Here is a 24,104-nt window from a genome sequence, read left to right as displayed (position 1 = left end):
TTCCTTGTATTTTGAGAGATGAATACAAATGGTTCAATGCATGCGCACACACACACACATTTATATAATATATATAAACAGGCACTTGCCAAGTAATGCATGAGACGTTGATTTATTTTTTTTTTCCTCTTTGGAGAAGGGTTCATTCATCTACATAATGTGTACAAACATTATCCAGTATGTACACCATTTAAGTAGGCAGGCAGAATTAGACAATGAAAAAAATAAGCATGTATTTGTACATAACAAAGACCATGACTGCCAAAGCGGATATCTGGCCCAGAAAACTTCTGTTTGGCTTTAAAATAACTGTTGGTTTTCACTTGATCAAACTTAACAATAGTCAAACATTAACCCCAGAACTTTGCTTGAATTGATGGGCAACTGAAGATCATCCTTTACCCTGCAAGTAACTAGAATACATTTTAAAAAGTCTCTTTTTGTAAAACTAACTTTTTGTTGTTCCTTCCACTCTCTTAGGTGGGTTGTCTCACTTGCACACAAAGGAACAATAAACAGAGACAGTTATCAAAACTCTTAGAAGGCTACAGTTTTTAAATAACATTCAACCAGTCTGTTACCATTTGTTTGAATCACATAACTCAAGAATCTGCATGACAATCTTAATATGTTATGCAACCTTAAGGAAATGTGTTCTGTAAGCAACCTCCTAGAAACGAATAACAAAGCCTGAAAAGGATGCCAATCCATGCAAACTTGGCAAATGTGTGCCACGACTCCTTGTGGCTTAGCTCCTTGACATATGCAAAAAAAGGAGAAGGGATAAATAATTTCTCTTGAGAATGCCTCAGCAAAGCTTTCTAAGGGAGTATGAAGCTCTGACCCATTGCACAATGCAGCAACATTTGCTGATGAATACAAGTGGCATGATAATGGTCTTAAACATAGCAGTCCATAAAAATGCAAAAGCTTCTTCAATACTAATGAAACATTTAACCACATTGCTTTTTTTATGTTTATGATAACTATCAAAAGTAGATTTTTGGGGTAAAAAAAAAAACTCTTACAACTAGGAAGTTTTTTGAGGAAAATGTTCTGGGATTATAAAAAAAAAAACACTAATGTTTTAAGAATCCTGATGCTTTTGATAGGTGTATGTAATAATTACAGACTGCTGCATGCTTTTGAGTCTGGAGCTACACTTCAAAGCTTTACATGGGTTCTTCCTAACACTAAATTGACCGAGTCTCTTCTCCAATTAACACTTGTAATCTGTTTCTGTAGTTAAAAATGAATAAACTTAATCTTATAAATGATAGTGTGACAAACATGGGAACAATAAAAAATGCCAGTTTCTTTGCAAGGTTTAGTAACTGAACAAAAACCTTCTTTGGCACACATAAATACCCAATATTAGATTTGAGAGAAACAAAAAAACAGAAAAAGAAATCTGCGATCTGCAAATCACAGAATGTACAGTCACACACATTTATCACTGAATACCACAGCAATCACATCTGCATCAGCGACAGTGAAAACAAACAATTTTTGCTAAATGCTTTCCATTAGTTTTTTTTCTTTAAGCAAACAACGAACCCTGATAATTTGTGACAAAATTGATAATTGTTATTAACAACTAAGGCAACAACAATACAAGAAAACATGTGAAAGAAAATATCAATGCTAAAGATGTAGCTTGTGTATTAATTTCTTTAAATGAGGTTTTTGCAAAGCTCTTTAACGGTATTTTAAAAATAAAAAATTACTATAGAATTGAAAATAAAAAATTATGACAGAGTCTGTATGATGTACAGAGTCCATAAGTAGTAAAAAGAAACATAAATAAAAATTATATTAATGCCCTTAAAACTCTCTCTCACTTGGATGCACATGCAAATTATAAACTTCAAAACTAACAAAAAAATCCATTTTTTTTTTCAAGATATCCAACTTATGGTTTTATTAATCTCCTATGTTTCAGAACGTAACAAAAATTTACTAGGTAATGACATTCTAGCCTTTACCCCTCCATGAAAAACCTATATATCATTCTTGGTAATCCTTGCCACAAAACAAAAAAAGAAAGACAAAGGGGGAGGGGGAATTAAGACTGTACTTTATGTCAGTGGTGTGTTGCAACCTTTGACATAAAATTCGTGGTTCCATCCATGATCGTTTATTCCAGGGAGGGTCATGGAAGCACTTGACATCATAATAATTTGACCTAATAACATTACCTAGCATTTCCTTACCCCTTGACTGTTTGCCAACCTTCTCCACATGCACCCTAATGCTAACTTCCACTCCTAGCAAAAGATTAGAGCATGGTACCCTTCTTAAAGCTGCTGCAAGAAACACCTACAAAACTAAATCACACAACCACTGTACATGGACAAAGAAAAAAAAACTTACTTCAAAACTGCTAAGCTTATAAAGATCACATGATTATGGTGCCAAGCAGCTTTTGAAAACAAACGTAACACTCCCCTCTGCAAGACTGATGCAAAATCTTTGGTTTTGATAGCCACTTTTTTCTGGACATGTGTATCCATATTTACAGACACCAGAGGGACATGTTTGCAGTCTCATGTAGTCTGGGCAAACTAAATACATGCATGCACACACTCTCTCTCTCTTGCATAAATAAATCATAACCCCTGAATTATTCATCCTGATCTTCTAGTCACATTACACACACAAATGACAATATAATTACCCTGATACTGCTGGCACAAAAAGGCATGATCAAATGCACTCAAACTTGCAGAGTCCTGTCATGTTACTCATGTTATTAATTTTTGGTTTCTGTGTCTTTGGGAATTTCCTAAAGCCAATGTACTGCAGATTAACCTTCATTTTCCTTGCTTACTAGCAATCCATCATGCAATACAGCTCCATCAGTCACCAGTTGGTAAGATCCCTGCATCTTTCGCCAGAAAACAATTTGCACAAAAATTTGCATGCCATTCATTTATAGTATGTACACACTTTGAATGATATATATATATGAGAATTACTTTGTGTGCTGCACCTGTGTTTGAGCACTGCAACATTATCTTATATACAGATGCATGTCAGGCACCTACAACACAACAAAATTACAAAGCAGCTATACATGTTTACCCTGTTGCTGTTTCTATCAGTTCGATACTCTGTTCAAATTAGAAGAACAGGACCAACTGGGCTTCTGTGCTCACAAATGTCTTCTCCGGTCCTTTGTAATTGTCTGTCACCTATATTGTTGCTTACACTCCCTGATGAGACTGTCCGAAGAAATGTTAGTGAACCAGTGTGCTGAATGTCTGTCCACATAAACGCCATTCACCCTTGATGCTACAACTAGCTCCTTGTGAATGTCACTCTTAGACGTAGCAAAAAAAAGGTGAGGCTGCTGTTGTCAGAAACACAGGCATCAGAGAATAAGACAAAAAAATCTGGTACAATCAAGAATATTTAAAGGATCAAAGCACCCTTGGGTCTCTACCCATGCACTTTCAGCAGCCTATCTTGAATACATAAACTACCATAACCTTTGCCAAATGTGGACAGAACTCACTTCCCAAGTCAATCAAGTGACTCATCAGCAGTGTGTACAGCTTATGATACCCACACCCCTCCCAAAAAGAAGTGCTTCGCATATTATTTTTCTACTCAATGAGGTAAAATCTGTCTTAAAGGAACATAGACCTAAACTTTAGGGACAGCTTCTTGTCTTTCTAGCAAGAGGTAGCTTTATAACATGCAAGATATCAGTTACCCAACAGGTTTACTTTTAAAGATGTGACGCCATTGCACACTACACATACCTAGACAGCTCACTCAAAGCATTCAGTGCAACCTAGAAATGCTTACAGCAAAAATCTCACCTAAATGTTTAGTCTGGAGCTGACAGAATTTATCCACTTATGATAAACACACATACATCCACATTCACTTGCATACGCTCTATCTTTTCACCATAGCATATTTTTTGTTGTAAATGTTATAATCTCTGCTAGTGATTGTAAATTTTCTGGAGAAGATCAGTTATTAGACTATGTTGATCAATTTAAAGAATTTTTTTTTAAATTAATAAAACTAAACATAATCACTGCTTTTTTTTCAAAGATTGATTTGTACTTGAATTAAATTATTAATAAGCTATCCTGGTGTCCTGACTGGTTCCATATACTGTAATTAAAAATAAAAGGGCAAGAAGTCACTTGTATAGAGCAACATGTGCATTCAGCTGCTCACCCAAAACTCTCAAGTATAAGTGACAAAGGCATTCTTCTCTCTCTCACTTCCCCAATTCCAACCCTTTTCCCCTTACTAATTTACAACACTCACTTGTTTTCTACAGATAAATAAAAATCATTTAACAGCTTCTGATCAATGCAAATCAGCTTTGATTGTCTTGGCCAGCACCTTTACCCTTCACGATGTGCACTCCACCTACTACACCGGTTAACGGCTTCTGTGCAAGAATTCTGTTCCTTTCTCCTCAAACATTGACATCAACATGTATGCAAGCCCACATAAAGAGCAAGTCATAATAACTTCTTTCTCGTTTTGATTGCTGAGATATGTATTTTTTCAGTACAGGAGCCCCGGCCTTTAGTCTGCACAGGAACAATGATAAACATACATAATGTGGTTGTGTCCAAGTTCATGAAACTTAAGAGCATCACAGATACAGGTTGCAACCTCCTTGCCTTTGTCTTCCACAAGTTTTGCTCAGAAAGCTAACACACACAAGCAGATGACATGACGTTGATTGTTATGTCAAATTCACCCTGTAGGCTGTCCAGCCTAGTTTAATGTCTTGAGGTACAAAGCAGATTTCTCCACTGCTTGATGGCTAAATACAGCAGTGGACCACAGTACAACACAGACTTGTGCCTACATCTGCAGCGTCTCATTTCGCAATAAGTGTGATTGTTTGGCCACCCATTAATCTCCCACTTTAGTTCACATCCAGACGGCAAAAAATTCCGTCAATGGAAAACTGTAAGAGGTCCACAGATCCTTGGGCTCACACATTGGCACCATGGACAGGGTGATAATGGGCTTCACACAGCATGATGGCAAGAAGATATGCTCAGTTAGTAAGCAGATGTGCTGACAGCTCAATAACTGTATGTATTGTGCGTGCCATAGAAATGCACTGGTTGCTGCTGAGGTGGCAGGTGATGCTGGGGCAGCTGCTGCTGTTGATGCTGGTGTGGACCAGAGTGCGAGACCGAAGAAATGTCCGAGCCAAAATCAAGGGATGGTGCTGGAGTCTTTGGTGTGTAGGTGTTGACAAAATGGTTGCCCCCACTTGCCCCAGTAGCAGCTGTGTTGGTGTTGGTGTTAGTGTTGGTATTGGTGTTGGTGTTGGTGGTGGCAGGGCTATGGTGGTAGCTGTGGTAGCCAGCATCTCGGTCGTGGCTCGGGACTGGAAGGCGATGACGCTTGAGGCTTGACTGTGGTGTGCCACATCGTCGACGCTTTTGCAAGAGAAGGATAGCCACAATGACAAGGATGACAATACCACCAGCAGGTAACCCCACAAACAGTGGCAAGTTATTGCTGCTGCTTGTGGTGTAGGATGAAGATGTGGATGATTTGTCCCCCTCTTTTGTGTCAAGCTGCCCAGCTGTCAACAAACAAAACGATATGCATTTTCAAGACAGAAATTGGATAAAGAAATATTTTTTTATCCACACGCAGAGAGAAAAAGAGAGCAGCTCCTATGCAGAAATCAGTAGCTAATCATTGGCTAAAGGTAAAATCAAGAAATATCAGTCATCTCTTAACTAAAACTGAATTACTCAGATAAGACAAAACTGTTTGGTCTCGTGCCACCCATGTAGGTTACACAAGTATCAAATGTCATGCAAATAGCCAGAGGCTTTTACAAGGAACTATTAATGCCTATACTTCATGTTACAGCCTACAAAATACCCAAAAAAACAATGAGTTACCTGGGACAACTTGCAGGTACGCAGATCGAAAACTGTAGCCCATGCTGTTGGCACCCAGGCAGATGTACATCCCTGCATCACGAGGCTGGGCATGATGGATGACAAGCTTGTTGAGGTAGGAACCATCTGGCCCACTCCACACCTCGCCTGCTGTGCGTAATACCACAAAGTTTTGTCCCTTGACCTCAATGGTTGTGTTCATGCTCTCAGCTGCCTCTGAGTCCTCAACACGTTTTAACCACTGCAATAAATAAAATATTGTGATGGAAAAAACTTTTATAAGGAGAGAATATTTTCCATGTTTCAATCCTTGAAAATTGAAAAAAAAATTTTTTTATAACATTCATTGCATCCCACTTCAAATCCACTCTATAAGTCCCAATGGTACCACTACAATAAAACCTAATCACACGCACAATGAGCCAAACACTTCTTGCAAAGCAAAAATCTAGCACCTTCGCAGGCCAACAAATGCACTAGTCTGATACAGGGCTATAAAGGACACAGCGGCTAACAGGCAATAAAAAAAAAATGTTCTGAGGTGTTGCTTGATAAAAATATCAATGCCATCACTCAAGGAATCTTCGTCACAAATCCATTTCCAATTTCTTGCTAGAAAGGTTATCTGCTTAGTTTTGTCATCTCTCCTTCTGATTCTGCTTCTAGGCAACCCGCACAAAGAAATGGCCTCTTTAGCCACTTCTGCTTCACTAGGGCAAACTAAAGAATAAAAAAGTAATTGCTTACGGGAGCTTAACTTGGTCTTGAAAATAAGTTCTTAACGCAGCTTATTATATTCAGTCACAACCCTTCAATAGCTCTCCACTACTGCTCTGGGTCATCTCTCTCTTTTCCTCCCACTCTTTCACACACATGATGTATTTTCTGTAGCTGTAACATATTTTGTCAGACAGCTAGCTGCCTAGACAATGGATGGTTAAGGAGGTACCTCAACATCCATCATAAGCAGGTCTCTTGGCAGTAGATAAATCAAAGAAACAAATATGCAGGTGACGAAACATCCATCAGTTTTGTAAAGCATGCATCATTCTTAAACAAGCAGCAACAGCCTTTCAGGAGAAAAAAAAAAGGCGAGGAAACGGAAAAGAATGAACCCAAAAGAACATTTTGCCGGACTTGGTGATAGATGAACTATTCCTGCTCACTCTGAGAGGAAAGAAAGAAGTCACAGATGAACTGATATTCAAGAGACATATATGATTATAAAAGAAACAATGGGAAACGTTCAGAATTATGCCATGTGCTTTCTATTACTCCTCCACTAGGGATATATAATTATAGCTCATTTCCTGTTGCCATTATACGTGGGCATTGCTCTCTCTTACATCCATCGTGACAGAAAATTAGGCTAAATTAATAGAACAGCAATGCTTCATTATTAATCGTTCCTGCTAGAGGCATAAGAATGGCACTCATGCAGATATAACCACATCTAGAAAATATAAAACAGATCAAAATACTTTAAAGAATATTACCTTCACTTTAGGTTGCATGACAGACTTCACACGACACTGAAATGAGGCCGTGGCTCCGTGCTCCACTGTTGTGTTTTGTGGGTGAGGTGAAACCAGCTTGGGCTTGCTCTGCAAATAGTCTGCAACAACACATCAACATACTGCAGCTTCCGAACTTATTTGTGGTCACACAACATGTCCTGCAGAGAGTCAATGCCATATGATGCTGTAAGGTGCCATATGCTGTATAAAGAATTTTACATCACACATTCAGTCTAATACAGTATATACATATAATGTTTATGTCTTATGATGATCTATGAAATGCACAGCCCAATCTTTTCCTTTACTTTTTATTTTTCCCCTGAGAAAAACGTGGAGGTGTTTCACACATAAACAAATGCATTTTGTTTGCATGCATGCACACTCATCAAAAGAGAGCAGACACATTCACATTACAAACAGTGGTGATTACCTATAACCTCCACAGTGTAGGTGTGGTTCAGCTGACCCAGCCGATTGCTGACCATGCACAAATATTCTCCTGCATCCACATCCTGCACTTTTGTCAGTTTCAGGATCCAGTGAGGTCGCCGCCGTCGTGCCTCTGTCTCTTCTAGCAGCCGACCTTCCTTGTACCACGTGACCCGGGGCTCCGGATTGCCCTCTGCACGGCAACTGAGGCGTACGGTGCTGCCCACTGGACGCATAATGTGCGTTCGCATTTCCCGCTTGCTGAACACTGGTGCCACTGCGTAACATGACATACAATGACCATAAGACATGCTACTAAAAGACAATTTGAGCTACATCAGATATACCCCCACTTCTTTCAGTTCATGCCTAGAGTGAAGTTCTTTTACTTAAATCCTTTATCCCAACTTTTAAAACAACGATACAATGATGAAAATGCCGACGATTGTAACGTCAACCATAAAACTTTGTACTTGTCATGCAATGTTAAGGATAAAAGGTAAGACAGGGGCACAGGAACTGAAACTGGGAAGGAAAGAGAAGTAGCCTTGATACTAACAAAAGCTGATTGCTACTCACTTCCTTCTCTAGTCAAGTCTTCGTCAGGTGACTGTGGGAACTTCTGGTCCTGATGTTGCACTATCTTTTTTTCCTCGTCTGCCACAAAAAAAAAAATCCACAACCTCAATGTCAGTATCAGACTTCATCCATCAAAATCTTCTCTATGCTTACTTCTTGTTGTTCTGGACTGTGCTCTCAGTCATGTTGGCATTACATGTTATCACAGACCCCCAATGCTGCTCCTCCCACCCATTCTTTTCAATATTCTTCCTGACACTTATGTCTACGTTGTCTACCATCCAAACCTGTCTTCCTGATAAGTAAAAGTTTTAAGATGCTGGGCATGCATGTGCACTTGTGCACTTGCGTGAACGTGTGTGTTTAAATGTAGATGTACATATCTGCATATAAAAATTACAAAGTTTTAATAACGTCCATGTATAAACTTTTGACAGAAAGCATTTAGCTGAGTAGGCAGAGCACTGGCAAGTGAGGCCAGAGGCAAGCACACACTAGTGGCCATTTACTTCCCCCAGATGTCGCAGCTGTTAAATGCGTATCTGACCTTTAGTAAGATTGGGGAAGTAAAAGGTACCAAGAGAGCGGAGGTGGGCCTCGCCCACATAAAAAAAAGTCCTCAGAACAAAAGCAATTTCTAAAAACTCTCTTCCCAAAGACTATGGGACTATGTGTACTTTGTTCTTTTGTAAACCTTCAAAGCAGAGACAGGTGCACAAAGATTAGGGGAAACTTATTACATCAGGAAAAATGAAAAACCCTTTATAGCAAAAACATTATCTGAAAGAAATCCCACAAATGATTTTCTGAACCTCTTAACAACCTTTTAAAGAACTTGCCACAATGTTCTTCAAAAATGTTAAAATTGCAGCAAAGTGTCAAATCACAAGTAACACTTTATACACATTTACTTTAATTGTTGAAAATTAGCAAAATCAAATCCAAATTTCTGAGGGCAATGAAAACGAAACCAACACAACTTTTTAAAAAATATCACAACTTCAAAGCTTTGCTAGTAAAATGCTGCTGGATCCACTGCCACAAATTTACTCCAGCACTATGGTTATGCTCGCGGATTCCATCCCACCAGCTATGCTGGGCACTAGCCATGAATTACTGCTGATAGCACAGTGCAGTCCCCTGTAGTGTTCTCATTGTCTTTCTTCTCCCCATGGTCGCCATGATAAAGGAAAGGTCAAGTGTCAGGGGTCAGTCTTGACAGGAATGATAACTGGAAGAGAGAGGGGCTTTTGCCTGCAAAAAAGAAATTCTAGGAGGCGGCTGGGGTGGTAAGGCCGGGGAGGGTTATCAGGCCTCTGAAGTCATGCTTAGCTCCTGCGCCTGTCTCAGGATGTGGAATCAACCCCCTTCTTCTAACAAGCGATAAACACAGACTTGACAGAGGAAGCAAAGCTGCCTAGAGAAGGATGCCCCTGTGTCCTCTTATGTGAATGTGGGCCAAATAAAAAAATGGAGGAGAGCTCAAGCATTGTGAGAACGCTGTAAAAAGTGTTGTCACCCTTTACAATGAAAAGCTCTGCAACTCTCTTCTTTTGTATATAAATTATATATATATACACACATAGACAAACATAATGCACATATACAACACAGCACATGCCTGCACTGATTTTACGTATGTTTTATATTTGCACCATGCAACCAAGACATAACATTTACACAAGAATCAAAACATCCTTGTGATTAGGGCTTTCAAGTGACTTCCACCTTAAACATTACCTACATATATTTTATTATTTCTATATATGGTGACTATATGGTGACTTCTATACATACACAGATTTTTAAGTAGAGCAGCCACAAAAATAGTAACTTTTCTCTATGGACCCACAACTGGTTCGAAAGATTTACCTGCTTCTACTGCAAGTGGATGCTCCCCCACAACACTAAGGGGAAAGGATGGGTGTATTGCCAAAAGCTTTGAGAAGAAGAAGGGGATAATTCCTGCAGGTGGGTAAGGCCTGACATCGGTATAATCAGTCTTGACAGCTTGAGAGTCGGCAGTCATAGAAATATGAGACACCCCAGATGACGCAGTTCTCAGCTCCCAAAACTAAACAGTCCCACTAAAAGCCACTCAAGCTGTCTGCCTTTCTCACAGTTTTCTCCCGTCTGCCTGCACTGGTGGCTGATTTATGTTGGAGGCTGCCAATCACAGTGGCAATAAATAACCAATAACTGTCAATCAACAACATGATGGGGTGGGTGAGTGGAATATTGCAACTGAACTTTCTCTTTCATTCTGCTCCTTCCATAACTCAGTAAAGTGCAGTAATAGTTACCCAGTGAGTTACTAAAACATTTATCTTGTTTCTTACTTATTCCTGAAGAATTTGTTAGTGTGTGTGGCAGCACTTTGCACAATGTAGCTTTCTAGGCGTGGGGGGTGGTAAGAAGGAAGGCTTATCAATACAGACTGGTCTGTCAATGGGATCCATTTCCTATGCCTGCTGTTTAGCTTCCCAGCATCAGAAAAATTGTAAAAGTAGTCACACATTCAGGCTGGTTCAGTCACAAGATTAAGAGCAAATAATCATGCACAGCGTGGGAAAGGGGAAGTGGGAGATGAACTTACCAAGAACAACAACTGAGTAGTTGACACTGATGCTACCAAAACCATTTGTAGCACGGCAAACGTACATTCCTGCGTCTGTCATTTGAACCTCACGGATCCTTAGCTGGCCATCTTGTGTCACCTGTAGACAACAGATTATCATACGGTTTAACAGCCGCTTGTTTCCTTACCAGGCCTTAGCACAGCAGGAAGCTACACTAAAGGGAATGGGAATGCAATCCGCATCTCACACTCTTTCATCACAAATTTTGGACACCAAAGTCAGCCATTGATAGCCTCCTATTTCCAGACCTCAGAAGTTGTCATCATGGAGATAAAAACCGCTTTCCTTTTAGGAAATCTCAACCATACTATCACTATAGGTCCCAGCCCTGCCTACAGGTCTCCCTCTAGTCCACCCCAGACCCTTTGGGCTTATCAAACCTGGCTCTTTACCCCATCATGTAAGCAATTGCATTTAAAATATAAATCAAATGTCTCCCAAACTCTTAAAAATAGACTTACTCATCCCTGCCAACTGACTGACTGTTTTTTTAAAGTGTGTCCAAGCAATGCTAACCTTGAAACGTGGCCAGCCCATGTTGATTGTCTGTCCATCTTTCTTCCACTGAGTGAGTGGTGGGGGGTCTGCATGCACTGGGCACACCAGACGGGTGTTCTTGCCCAGTTTGGCCACGTGCCGCTGCTGTGGCTGCCCATCCACCTTTGGGGGACCTACATCACAAAAGATGATGAAAGCGGTAAGCACAGCTGATTTGTTATTTTATTTTCCTACAGTTTTTTGAAAAGGTGAGGGTATTATTTTTGGTGTGGAAGCTGATCAAGGGACTATCAGACAGAAAAAAATTTTCCTACAAATCTCCTGGCTCTGCATCAGTGCTTGAGAAAAAAAATGTTATGCAAAGAGGATTGCGTAAAACATGATCTACAATTTTCATTTAATGCCAACATACCTTTTCAATGTTTTTTCTACTTGCATAGCCTAGCATGCATTTTTTAATGCCAAGCTTTGATCCTAGGCTGAAAAAAAATAACCTTGAGGGGGTGGGTGGAGTGTGGAAATAAGAGGATAATACCACCACCACACCTTACTGACCCGCCCTCCCAATATCTCTCTCTCTTGCACTTTGACCCCCCCCCCCACCCAAAAAAAACCCCAGGACAATAGGAAACTTCCAGTCCCAGGTAAACCTCCTTCCCCATACATGACTGTGGAGTCTAAGCCCTCGGCCACAGCGCAGGTGTGAGGGGGGAGGGGAACAGTAGCGGATGATTGCCAAACCAAGGAGTCCGCCGTTGGAGTCCCTTTCCCCAATTAAACTTCGCTTCATTTCTCTTTCCCAATGCACCCTGACTTCTCCACCTAGGGTGTGCGCAGTCATCTTATCGCCAGTTTTTATTTGATTTCCACCTTGCAGCCATTCCCTCTCTCCGCCCCTCACCGTCCAGCGCAAGTAAGAACAGTGAAGTCCAACGTGTAAATGTGACTTTGTCAGTTGGAATGACAGCGACACAGTGTCAGTGCCACCTGAGACATGGCAAACTGTCTACGACTGTGCACTGGCACCCAGTGTGGGGCTCACACAATACACTTCCACTGTTGCTCGCTGCACACCAGTCTGTAGTTCATCCCGCCACTCACCACCACCATGCTGACCTCCCACCTCACCCACCCACGGACCGTCGCATCCAGCCACACTGTCTAGCTTTCCCACTCACTCCATCCCCAGTTCCCACCGTTATATCAGCCTGGAGCGTACGTTATCTATGTCTACCCACTTTGTTGTCCACCCGGTTATCTCTAGTTATGCACCCCCATTCCCCTTTATCGCTGTTTTCCCCACATCCACCTGTAAGTTTTTATCATTTTTGTGACTTCTCTCCCACCCCACCAGTCCTCAAGTTTACCAATCTTTCTCTACGAACGAGAGGGTGAATGAATGAAAGAACGAATGAAAGTCTTCACAATTCAGTTCTCAGTCACACACACTGTAGAACCTTCTCTCCTTTCTGTTGACGAAGGGAGAGGAAGGGACGACACGGGTGGTGGTGGGGGACAGGTGAAGCTCAGCCAGGGTGTACTGGGTGTACCCCCACACTACCCACCCCACTGCCCTCCCCGCGGGGCTGGTGGCCCCCATTGTCTGCGGGGCGAGAGGGCGCTGGCAAGCCTTTCACAGGCGCGCGCGTTAATCCCACTTTGATTAGCACGAGCTGGTCGCGCACTGTATCAATCGTGTGTCGCTCTCAAAAACTGTCCACCCGCTTCCCACTCGGGGCCGGCGTGTCACACGCCGCGGGCCTGCACCCGTGAAACGCCGACAAAAGCCGGGCAAATTTCGACCACCCTTTGCGCACCTGTGGGGTTTATATTGGGTTCGGGTACGGGTGCTAGCACACCCGCCAACACTGCGGTCTTTCAGTGGGGGTGAATGCAGCGCTGGCTTTGAACTATGGCAGGGTCATGATCACAGTGTCCAACAATGTCTCACACTATTTTTATTTGACATGTTTTCTGAAATTGCCAGAGTTAAGAACATCAACTATCATTGGTTACCTTATATTCTTTCATCGCTCTGAAATCTATTATCTATGTCTCAAACTTTCATCGCTCTGAAGTCTATTAATGTCTCAGATTTGTGCCAGACAAAATAATTCTGTCCTTCCCTCACTTAAAAGAATTGGGTTAACTGTAAGCTAATGTAACTACCTCTGCCTTAGTAAATGCCAAAATTTGACACTGGCATGGCTGACACACACTGCACATTAGTGATAATTATGCTGCGGCACGTCGATAGAAATTATGTGATTATTTGCACAGCCAGCAATGAAGAAGAATGTCACTGAATGTCAACTAGGAAATGCAGCTCTTCTAAACAGCAGATGTCTATTTTCATTACAATGACCATCAATATATCACAATCATGAACATTATTCCTGTGACATACGAGGGTCTAGAATAAATCTGCTCGGGGAAAGTGGTGGGGGGGTGGAGAGAGGCTTTACCCTTGTGTGTGGTTTAGTTTGTTGTTTTGTTTGTTTTTTTTGTAATATGCTTGGTATTACATCGTTCACTATGTTGTATCTGAATAATTGTGCTGTAATGTGCTGTGAAGTTTAAAAATTAAAAAAAAAATTATTCTCAGACCTGCAAGGTCACGTTCATCAACAGCACGTATTCACATTAGGAAATGAAATCTACTCACCACTGCCCCAGGTGATGCTGACCAGGTACAGCAGATGCAGCAGCAGTCCCGCTGACACCTGTCTCACCACACCCATGGCCCGCCCGTCTGCACCACACACACCAACACATAAATTACTTTTCTCCTAAAAACAATATTCATGCATGCACTCGTATATGACAGGTCAAGAACGACTTTCAGGACAAGACAGAGTTCTTTGCATGCATCAACAGGAAATGTACTTTTACCCTTCATCACAATGCAAGACCTCATTAAAATTAACCTCATGCTCAGGCACTGAAGTGAAAGTCTGTTTTTCTTTCTACATGTACATTGGAGTGACCTACACAAATTATGTGTGATGTGTACATGCAAAAGAAAAAGAGATGGAGACAAATTGTGGGAGGTGGAGATGGGAACTGAGAACAGAAAAAGAGAAATGCAGGGAAGGAAAAAAGATTCCCAATGCTTTATAGCTAAACTATAGCCACTTGGTGTCTGATGTGCAAATGTCAGTCACAAGTCAACTAGAGTTTGTTTTAGGTGATAGAGAGGAAAGCACTACTCTCATTGCTGACTTCTTTAGTCTTTATGTATTGGACAATATAAGTAATACATTTAGCGCTGTGCATCAATCAAAGCCAGGCTTACCGTGTTTTACAAAGATAAAACTTCATAAACAAAACAACAAGCCCACATCTATACCCTCTCTTTACTATTTTAAATGGCTAAAGTCGGTGTAACAGAATTCCTAAAGATCAAGTGTTTGTGTGGAGGGCAAGTTCACCGCGCTGTGCTCAAACGAACCGACAGTCCACAACATCAAACACACCGACAGCAAACGACTAACGCCGACCACCGAAAGTGAAAACCGCGGGGCCAACAAGGATGGAGATGGCGGCGACAGATTTCACAAGCTGCCCACGTCACGTGACTGTCAACTCGTTCTGACTACGAGTCTCAGTCCTCGCTGACAACCCACCCTCTCACCAACCACCACTACCCACCCCTCTGAGCCATCTCCTTCGCTCCGAGCATGTGCCCTGTCAGTGGTCATTATTGTATCACCAACCATCCTCCCCACCTTTCACCTCCATCATCATCCCCCTCCCTTTACAGACCTCTCCAGTCAGCTGGCATTTGACAAATCTTGGAGTTTTCACAACCCGGTGTTGACAAGGCGACTGGTCACCTGACCGCACACCTGGTGCCAGCGTTCTGCGAGCACTTCAGGAAATAGTTCTCTAGTGCATGTTCATTTGATACAGTATAAAAAGGTCATTATTTCAAATGTTATAGGGAAGCTGCCTCAGGTCAGTTCTGTCTGAATGACAGCACACAACACTGATGAGGCTACACAGGCTAAACACACACACTGTATAGAGAGGGAGAGAGGAGGAGAGGCTAAGTAGATAAGAAGTGACAGCCAACAAGAGAATGTGATTAGTGTGAACTCATCCTTATTTCCTCCTATCCTCATCCTGATTTTAGGATAAACTCTTTCTCTCTCAGTGACAGAAAACAAAGCCCTCGCTATCAATATGCTGTAATGAAGTGTCAGCAGCTACTCACCTGGTTTCCCAATCTCCATTAATGTTCTGAACACTTCTTTATGATATTTTCAAAGACAGAGATGAAAGATTGAATCTGCTATTACTAGAGACATCTAACAAGGCAAAACACTTATTTCCCTCTTCTCCATGTTTCAGTTTCTGTTGCAGTACATCTGCTGACTGTGTGCTTCTATCATTGTCAACAGCCGGTGAGTGTCACTAGGGCAAGCTAGTATCGCATCTTCCCTGTTAATTAGGCGAATTTCAGTCATGTAGCACAACCACAAAACCAATAGGGTATCAGAGACATCTGGGTATAAAGAAAAAAAGTGTTCTAGGGTGGAGAATAATGGTGTGCAAGACTTTCCACAATGCTGCTCTGGACAAGCCTGATAACACAAAAGCTCATCTCTGAGTTGTATTCATGACCATCTAGTTTAGACATGAAGAAACACGAGGGCATAATGGTAGTGAGCAATCCTTTGTATTTACACTCGACTCTTTAATTTCCTGTCAAAAAAATCCATGTCCGTATATCAAAACAACACTCTCCCCACATTATAGAAACAATGACAGTGAAAACATAACTAATGGTGTGTGTGGATTATTCTTTGTAGTTCATGTACCTTCACACCAGTTTTTGGTTTGTTTTTTTGTTGTTGTTGCTATTGTTGCTGAACGCGAAAAGTCACTTCGACAAATATTTTTTGACTTCAGAGAGTTCTTAATGTTTTAACATGCATAACTAAAAGCTTTATTGGCAGCAAAGGCCACAAAAAGAACAACATAATAAAAGGCCTAAATGACTTTTCTGGCACTATCAACGCCATGGATATACGAACTTTTCAACTCGCTCCTATAAATAGAGATGTTTCCTGAATGAAAGAGACAATGTCAAATCTGCAGGAAGTCCATGGAATGACAGACTACACAGAACACCACAGTAAGCCAACGAAATTTACTGGATGTGATCCAAAACCTGTGTTCAGCAGGCAAACATTGACTCCACTGTCCACATCAACTGTCAACATTACTCAGGTGATCTCTTGGTTCCAAACCAGAAAAAAAAAATTAGTCTCAGTATTCAAACAGGAGCGCATACCACAAGTTGAGTCTCCATACATCTGTGTGTCTACTACTTTCTTGTTCCCTTGTATTCCGTCTCTGACAAATGTACTAAAAACAAATGCCTCGTGCTAAAAAAGGTCAGAAGGGAACAATACCCCTCAGCATGTAACAGCAGACACTATCCTCATGACCACACCCGACTTCACAGTAATTTGACATACTTGTTTGCTACAAAAACAAAGTTGAAACAGTTTTTTTTTTTTAATAAAACCCTCCAAGAATACACCACTTATCAATCATGCCTGTAGAGAAATGTAGTCTCTTCCCACCTGTTCTCCCTCCCATCCTCCAAACAAATGAAACAGCCCCCCATTGGGTGGAGGTTCATCAGTGCCCATATTATTCATGCCTGCAAGACTACACACAGCTTAACAGCGCTCCATCCAGTGTCTGCCGATAACGCCATCTGGGGGCAATAAAGAGCGGCTGATGCAAGATAATCTGACAAAACACCAGTTAATTCCTCCTTACCGGTCCCTCCACAAGTACCAACACAAAAACTCACCCACACACAAATAGGGTGCTCTCTGTCTACTGAGACACCTGCCAGAGATTTATACATACTGATCCACATGTGGCCGAGCCCGGGGCCTGTGTGCTGGTGCTGATAACAGCTGGCATTCCTCCCCCCACCTTCTCACCTTGACACTTCTCGCCCTACCACCTTCCCTTCTGTATGGTCAGCCACTGGGGTGGCATACCTACACCCTTCCTCTCTTCCTGCATCTAACCTTGTGACATTCTTCACTGACCTAACCTAGTATATCAACAGTACTACTAATGTACCGCAGGCTTAGAAGGTGACTGTAGTTCTTTACCTATTGTTGCTGCTCTAGTTAGTGCAGAACTCCTGAAAATTAATAATGGTGTCCTGCCCGTGACAGTGGTACTATGCTGTATGTCAGTAATGTTATCCAGCTGAGATTGTTCAGGCTGTTAACAAAAGAGAGCAAAGTCCTGTGAGCTGACTTGATTCAATAACCTTAATTAGGAATTGTTTTCGGATATGATGAAGCTCACATTGACCTAACTGCATCAATAAAGGAACACTGAGTTTATTGAAGTATAATTAATTTACAGGCATGATATAAGCATTGCTTTGGACACCCAATGCAGGGTTTTCCAAAGATATTTAGCATTGTTACATGTGTGTGTGTGGCATCTTCCCAGTTGTTCATGTATCCATGCTTCCTGTGAGAGTGGAAAGCGAGAAAGCAAAAGCTTCTGAAGGGGAAATGACAATCAGCATAGCTCCCTGGAGGCATGATAGGACTTTTCCTGTAATTCACACCTCCAAAAACAATATAAAAACAGAAATCTCCGCAATCTGCCACACACCATTTCATTGTTTACAATGGAAATGACAAATAGCCCAGACAACTGGTTTCAATTTTCTACACTTGCTCCTCTTTTCTTGAGCCCGTTTACCCTAATCGGTTAATGATCATTTGGCTTAGCATGTCACATTCATCACTGCTGTGGTCTAACTACACAACGGCCGCTGAGCCCAGAGGGCAGCACATTCATCACTGCTGTGGTATGACTACAAATGATTTATACGGCGCGCCTCATCCATCAACAGTCTCGGCCTGCACGGGGCGGCAGCTCCATCGTTCTCGCCGAGTAATCACACGCTCGCGTGCACAGCTCCATGTAGTCAACACCAACATCTACATCCAACCCCCTTCTCTTCATTCCTTCCTTGTTTCGTTAACTGTGCAGTATGCGAGTTTACATGTTTGAATAATTATTTGGTCATTTAGGCTAGACTGTTATTCTTTTTTATGACAAAGGTATGCAAATTATGATGAACAAAGTGTTCTAACACAGGCACGTGGAATGGCGGCAGGAGGATAATGAACTCGCTGGATGGCCACTTCTCGCATCAACTCCTGCAACGGCAATTCCGAAAGTAAATGAACAAAAACAACCTCACACAGACACCAGAAACTGTTTTCAGGAAATCTGATGCAGACTTGGACAGGCTGAACACGCGGCCAACAACAAACCTCTTAACAACCCTCGCTTTCTTTTTTTTAAGGTGGGCGGGGTAGGCGAGTTTTCTTGCCAGGACGATCTTAGCAGTGAATGATGCACCCTGTAAAGATGGAGTGGCAAGCTTGTCTGTTGACTCAAAGTAGAAGCTCGTCGTCCTTTGCTCTGCCGGGCTTGTCATGCGATCCCCCTTCTCCCCGCCGACAACTCACCCCCCAACCTTCCCACCCCAGTCCCGCGATGATCTCCCCCGTCCCACGGTGGGACTGTGCTAACTTTGCCCTCATCACATTACATGGCAGCTATGATCATGAGATCATGATCCATCATATTCTTTTCACTGAGCTTCTCTTCCATCACCACCGCCACCCCGAAACCCCGAACCACTGGCCGAAGTAAATTGCATTATGGCGACCTCTAGTGGCTTTAGTGCATAAAAGTGTACTTCATCATGCATGGCACCTCTCTCCTCTCTCTCTCACACACTCACAGAGCAACAGAGAACTTAGTGTCTACATAGCTGTGTGTGTGTGTGAAGCAAGGATGTGAGCGTGTGTGCGAGGGTGTGAGCGTGTGTGCGAGGGTTTATACCTGTGAGATGGGGAGCCTCACTCGCAATGTACGGGCACTTGGCAACATGATGCCACAGGTCAGTCAATAGCCGCTGCACACGGTTGGCCACTCACCACAGACACCATTCCATCGCGATGCTGCAGTGCAGTCCAGCACTCCTGCTCACCCTCGATTACCGCTCTTCTCCTTCACACTACCACTTGCACCAATCGAGCATTGCGTTCCGCTGTACTCCCTCCACCCGTATATGCACCCGTAACAAGAAAGTCGTCAGTCCAGGAACCGAACCTTGAATGTACGTACGTACGTATATCCGTAGCGAGAACACCAGAAAGCTTGCACAGAGCGCGAGCAGCAGTTTCACTGGGTGCACACACACACGATCAACAAACCGCCTCGTTAGTCAGCAGACTGCAGCACGACAACACTGGGTCCACCGTAGTAATCCTGTCAACCTCCTCCCTCTTACTTATCTGCCAGTCTCTGTGTCAACAGACGCTCGTGCCGTGCACTCGCTTGTTGTTCTCGCTGACGACGCGGCAACACGACGAAGGACGATGCGAGCGACGAGGAGCTGCAGCAGCGACGAGTGCTGGGGGTTGGCAGGTGACGTAAAGGTGGCCGAGGGTATTGTGGCGAACGCTCGTTGCCAACACGCGGACTTACACACTCGTCTGCTCGCGACACGGGCGATGCTTCCTCCCAAACCGTGCCGGGCGCCTGTCGCGGCCAGCCAATCCGCGCCCACCTTACATGTCACGTGGTGCAGTATTGAGTGACTCGCCCGTGCAGCCAATCTCTGACGTTTTTATGGAGCGCGGCGGGAGAGGGAAACGGAAGGGGGAATTTTCATTCTACTCCTCCCCTTTCCCACCCTAGTCGGGCGCCCCCTCCCTTTCTCGCGCACCACCCCCCAATGTTTTCCCATTGCATTCCACCCCGACTCCGCCATCCCCTCACCATCCACTCATCCTGTTCCTGAAAGAAAGATGCTTCTCCCCCATCCCTGCCTCCATTGACACCCCCCCCCAACAATATTTCTTCTAACCGTTTTTTTTTTTTTTAGTTTGAATCCACACGACCCCGGGTTCACGGTGGCTTAGACGCACTGTGCGTTGAGTCTGACCCCGACCTGTGGCTACTTCAACAAAAGGTCGGGGCTAGTGCGACTCCCCCTCGCTACAAGAATCACCGAGTATCCCAGTCTGTCCATTCCGGGTAGATCGGGGTGGGAGCTGGTGGCTACTGCACTGCACCATCCAGTGGAATCCCCAACACATAAACGTGTGTGTCACGGACAATTGCGCTCACCTGTGTTTGTTTTTCACACCGTCTGTCCAAACTGATAAAAAGCAGTCGTTAAATTTGCAGACTCAACGCATCAGTGGAGGTATGTTTTTTAATGCAAATGGTGGAAGAGGGGTAGCGCTTGTCATTTTCTGTCACCCTGTAATATGAATAGGCCCTTGTCCCCCTTTCTTCTCTCATAGAGTAAATTTACAAGGGGAACGGGTACGTTGGGTTGGTGAAGGTGAAGCTTAGTCCTGAACTCCACGGGGGTCAGTGAGTGCTTGCACAGCTGGTGCCTGGGATCAAACACGTGGATAATGTTCCTCCCTCCCAACCTCCCTGGCGGTGTTGGGTAGCGGGGTGGGATGGGGCTGCGTTCCTGGGCTGTGCCCCTCCCCCCTCCAATTAACTTTAACAAAATAACTTCTTTCCATCCCTGCTCTCCTTTCCGCTTTACAGAAAAAACTTGGTCCTTGTGTGTCTGCTGCAAACAACCATCTACGACAGTGTGTATAGTAGCTTGTACGTGTGTGTGTGTGCGCGTGCTCGCGTGAGGTCGGTGGTGGAGATGCACGCCTCATAAATTAACAATCGCCGATATCGTGTTGCATCAGTGAGCGGCAACATGGCAACGGTGCATAAACATTGTTTATCGCCAACATCAGCAGCAATTCGTCCTCGTGTATTATTAACCCTCGTCATAACACAGATGCGTGCACTGTTGAAAAAAATAGTTTCTCGGAGTGCACAGTCGTTGTGGTCAGTGGTAACTCGGGGGTCAGTCCCTCGCCTGTCAGGGCTCGTCATGCCACTAGTGTGTGAGAGAGAAAGAGTGCGTGTGTGTGTGTGTGAGAGAGAGAGATTGTGTGAGAGAAAGAGTGTGCATGTGTGTGTGTTGGAGAGCAGGAGTGCAGAGAGAAGGCACGAGTGGATATTATGTCAAGGTTCACGCTCGTATGCCGGGGGTTATCAATCGCATGTCAAGGGTCATCACTAGCATGTCGGGGTCATTGCCTTCCTCGCCACAGTAACTCTTCTTCAACAGCTGAAAACTGACCGACACTTTATCAAACTTCCATTCTTTGTGCTCTGCAAGCTTTGACCCTGGATCAAGATCCTCCCTAGGACCTCTGATCCCGCCTCCGGATTCTGCTGCCCCCTGGAAACCCAAGTTATGCCCCTTTCTCCCTTCCTTCCTCTGTGTGGTCTGCAACCCTGCTCACCCTTCTTTGAACCTCCGCGGGGCCCGCTTACACGACCCTCCCAAAGTAGGCAGGATGATGTTTTGGCTACACTATCTCGCAGTCGCTTCCCTACTCCACTGCTCCTCCCGTCCGTCCTTCATCCTCGCCTTCCTAGCCCTATAATCTATGGAAGGCGTCACAGACACGTGTTTACAACTGTCGGGTGTTTGTTTGACGATTGTCTGGCGGGCGAAGGATACTGCTGCTACACAGTTTTGTGTTTACTAACGAGAGGTGTGTTTCTTGTGCACTGACGTGTCTCTAATCTTTCTACTTCACTGTCTGTACAGAAACCACGTGACATCAGAACAGTCGGGGATCATCGTGGACACCATGACACGCGGCTTAGACTCTGAACCTCATCTTCATGCTTTGTTTCCTCCAACCCCACCCCTTTGCTACATACCTTTGACCCCCTGAGGCCAAAACTATCAAAGTAATGCTACCTCCGGGGTATCTATGAACCGTTTGTTTAGCCACACATCGGAGGGCGCATATTCATTATTTCTGGTTCATCAGTCTACCCCCAAACGAACCTCTGTAATTGTAGCTATGAAGTGCATTATTAAGTATTATGGAGTTAGGAACAGTTACCTTGGGTGTAGTTACCAACATCGTATGCCTAGCTACAAACTCCTTGCTTTGCTGTGTTCTGTCTTCTCTCACTCAAGGTGCGAGGCCTGTAGGCCCTCGGCTATGACGTCAGGCAGGTGTGAAAGACGACACCGGTTGCGCACAGAATCGAAGTGATCTTCACTGCTTCCTGGATTTGTGTGTTCATCCTTCTTCTTACTTACTATGTCCATCAGTTTTCTTGGCTGGGTATCCTGGGTGGGTTGTGTGTGTTGGGTCTAGTCATCAAAGTGTAGATCCATACCCATGCGCGCGCATGTGTATGTGTGTGAGAGAGAAAGAAACGTGAATAAATGTCCATTCGATTACCAAAATATTTTCCTGTAATGTTCACCAAATCCAACATCACAAAGATTCTCAGATGTTGCTTGCTATGTGCATGTGGAGAAACTTGAGTTGATGATTGGATGTAACGGTTAATTCAGTGATCGAAGCCTGTCTCAGTCCCCGTCGATTGTTTATTTGATTGTTTTGCAGGCAGCTCCTATCACTGTGCTGGTATTTAGTCAACCAGCCCATCATTTCCGGCGACTTTAATCTCCATGTAAGGCACTTCCTGTGGCGAGGAAGAAGAATGAACAGCCGGCCGCCCGCCTCCGCTATCAAGGCAACCTTGTCACGAGAGACCGAGCTCTTTTCATTTGGGTTTCATGAGGGCGGGAGGGTCAGGAGGGTCAGGAGGGAAGTGATAGATGTCTCTTGTTGGCGGCTGCTCCAGCTTAGGTCAGTGACCAACCTACTGTATCCACCCTGTTATTGCCGCGGCCTCTCGAGGGCGAGAGAGAGAGAGAAGGACAGAGTGAAGGTACACGGTAATGAACTGCTATTCATCGAAGGTAGAAAAGTGTTTTTTGTGGATGATGGTGCGAGCAGCTTCTGGGTTTCAGGAGCAAAAAAAAAAAAAAGTCTCATCTTCGACGTCTGAGTCATCAATAATACATTTTTTAAAAAGGGCGATGTTGCACCTGACTCTCTGATCGATAAGTCATTAACACCGAACTTACACAGGTGTGATTCCTCAAATGTCAGTTTTCAAGACAGTAGTTACAAGTCTCGACCACCTCCTCTCCTCCCTCTCTCTATCTATATATACATCGCTGTGTGTGTGTGAGAGAGGGGGAGCGCCCACACTTGAGTATTTATGTGCGATCAATAAAAGATACATCTGCTCCACTGTGCAGTTGTTTCTTTTCACAACAATCGACTTAAAAAAAGAAATCTTGTTACATTCTTGGCACGATCCCAAACTAGACCCTGCGTTCAGATGCGGTCTCTTTGATGTACGGCACCGCGAGTCCCCGATAAAACAAGCTTTAAATAGAAAAATATTATCTCGAGGCGATGTGGAAGCCAGGCGACTCCTCAGCAGCCCATGAACACCCGGATTGAGCGTCCAGCTGAAGGAGGTCATGGTGCGGTAGCTAACAATGAGAACTCTCTTCCCGACAGGGTCAGGTTCATTTCCTGTTG

The 24,104-nt window shown here is 43.6% G+C and overlaps 1 protein-coding gene across 3 annotated transcripts in view; it reads right to left on the bottom strand.

Annotated features, from left to right (window-relative positions):
• Positions 1 to 93: 93 nt before the first annotated feature.
• LOC112565371 (fibroblast growth factor receptor-like 1) overlaps positions 94 to 24,104 on the bottom strand; it is a 44,697-nt gene continuing 20,686 nt past the window's right edge. The window contains exons 1-9 of one of the 3 annotated variants that reach the window (XM_025240793.1): positions 19,486 to 20,375; positions 14,240 to 14,326; positions 11,593 to 11,747; positions 11,034 to 11,154; positions 8,438 to 8,515; positions 7,860 to 8,135; positions 7,406 to 7,524; positions 5,910 to 6,150; positions 94 to 5,581 (exon numbers count right to left, since the gene is read on the bottom strand). In XM_025240793.1, the coding sequence (XP_025096578.1) occupies positions 5,070 to 5,581; positions 5,910 to 6,150; positions 7,406 to 7,524; positions 7,860 to 8,135; positions 8,438 to 8,515; positions 11,034 to 11,154; positions 11,593 to 11,747; positions 14,240 to 14,315 (1,578 nt within the window). In that variant the 5' untranslated portion in view covers positions 14,316 to 14,326; positions 19,486 to 20,375 and the 3' untranslated portion in view covers positions 94 to 5,069. Of the gene's footprint in view, positions 5,582 to 5,909; positions 6,151 to 7,405; positions 7,525 to 7,859; positions 8,136 to 8,437; positions 8,516 to 11,033; positions 11,155 to 11,592; positions 11,748 to 14,239; positions 14,327 to 15,790; positions 15,825 to 19,485; positions 20,376 to 24,104 lie in introns of those variants that run through there. The other 2 variants (XM_025240792.1, XM_025240794.1) reach the window with 2 other exon arrangements.

The sequence above is a fragment of the Pomacea canaliculata genome, linkage group LG5 (genome assembly GCF_003073045.1).
Source record: "Pomacea canaliculata isolate SZHN2017 linkage group LG5, ASM307304v1, whole genome shotgun sequence".
NCBI classification, from domain to species: Eukaryota; Metazoa; Mollusca; class Gastropoda; order Architaenioglossa; family Ampullariidae; genus Pomacea; species Pomacea canaliculata.
The sequence above is the reverse complement of the archived record's forward strand: the minus strand, read 5'-3'. Positions and strand labels throughout refer to the sequence as shown.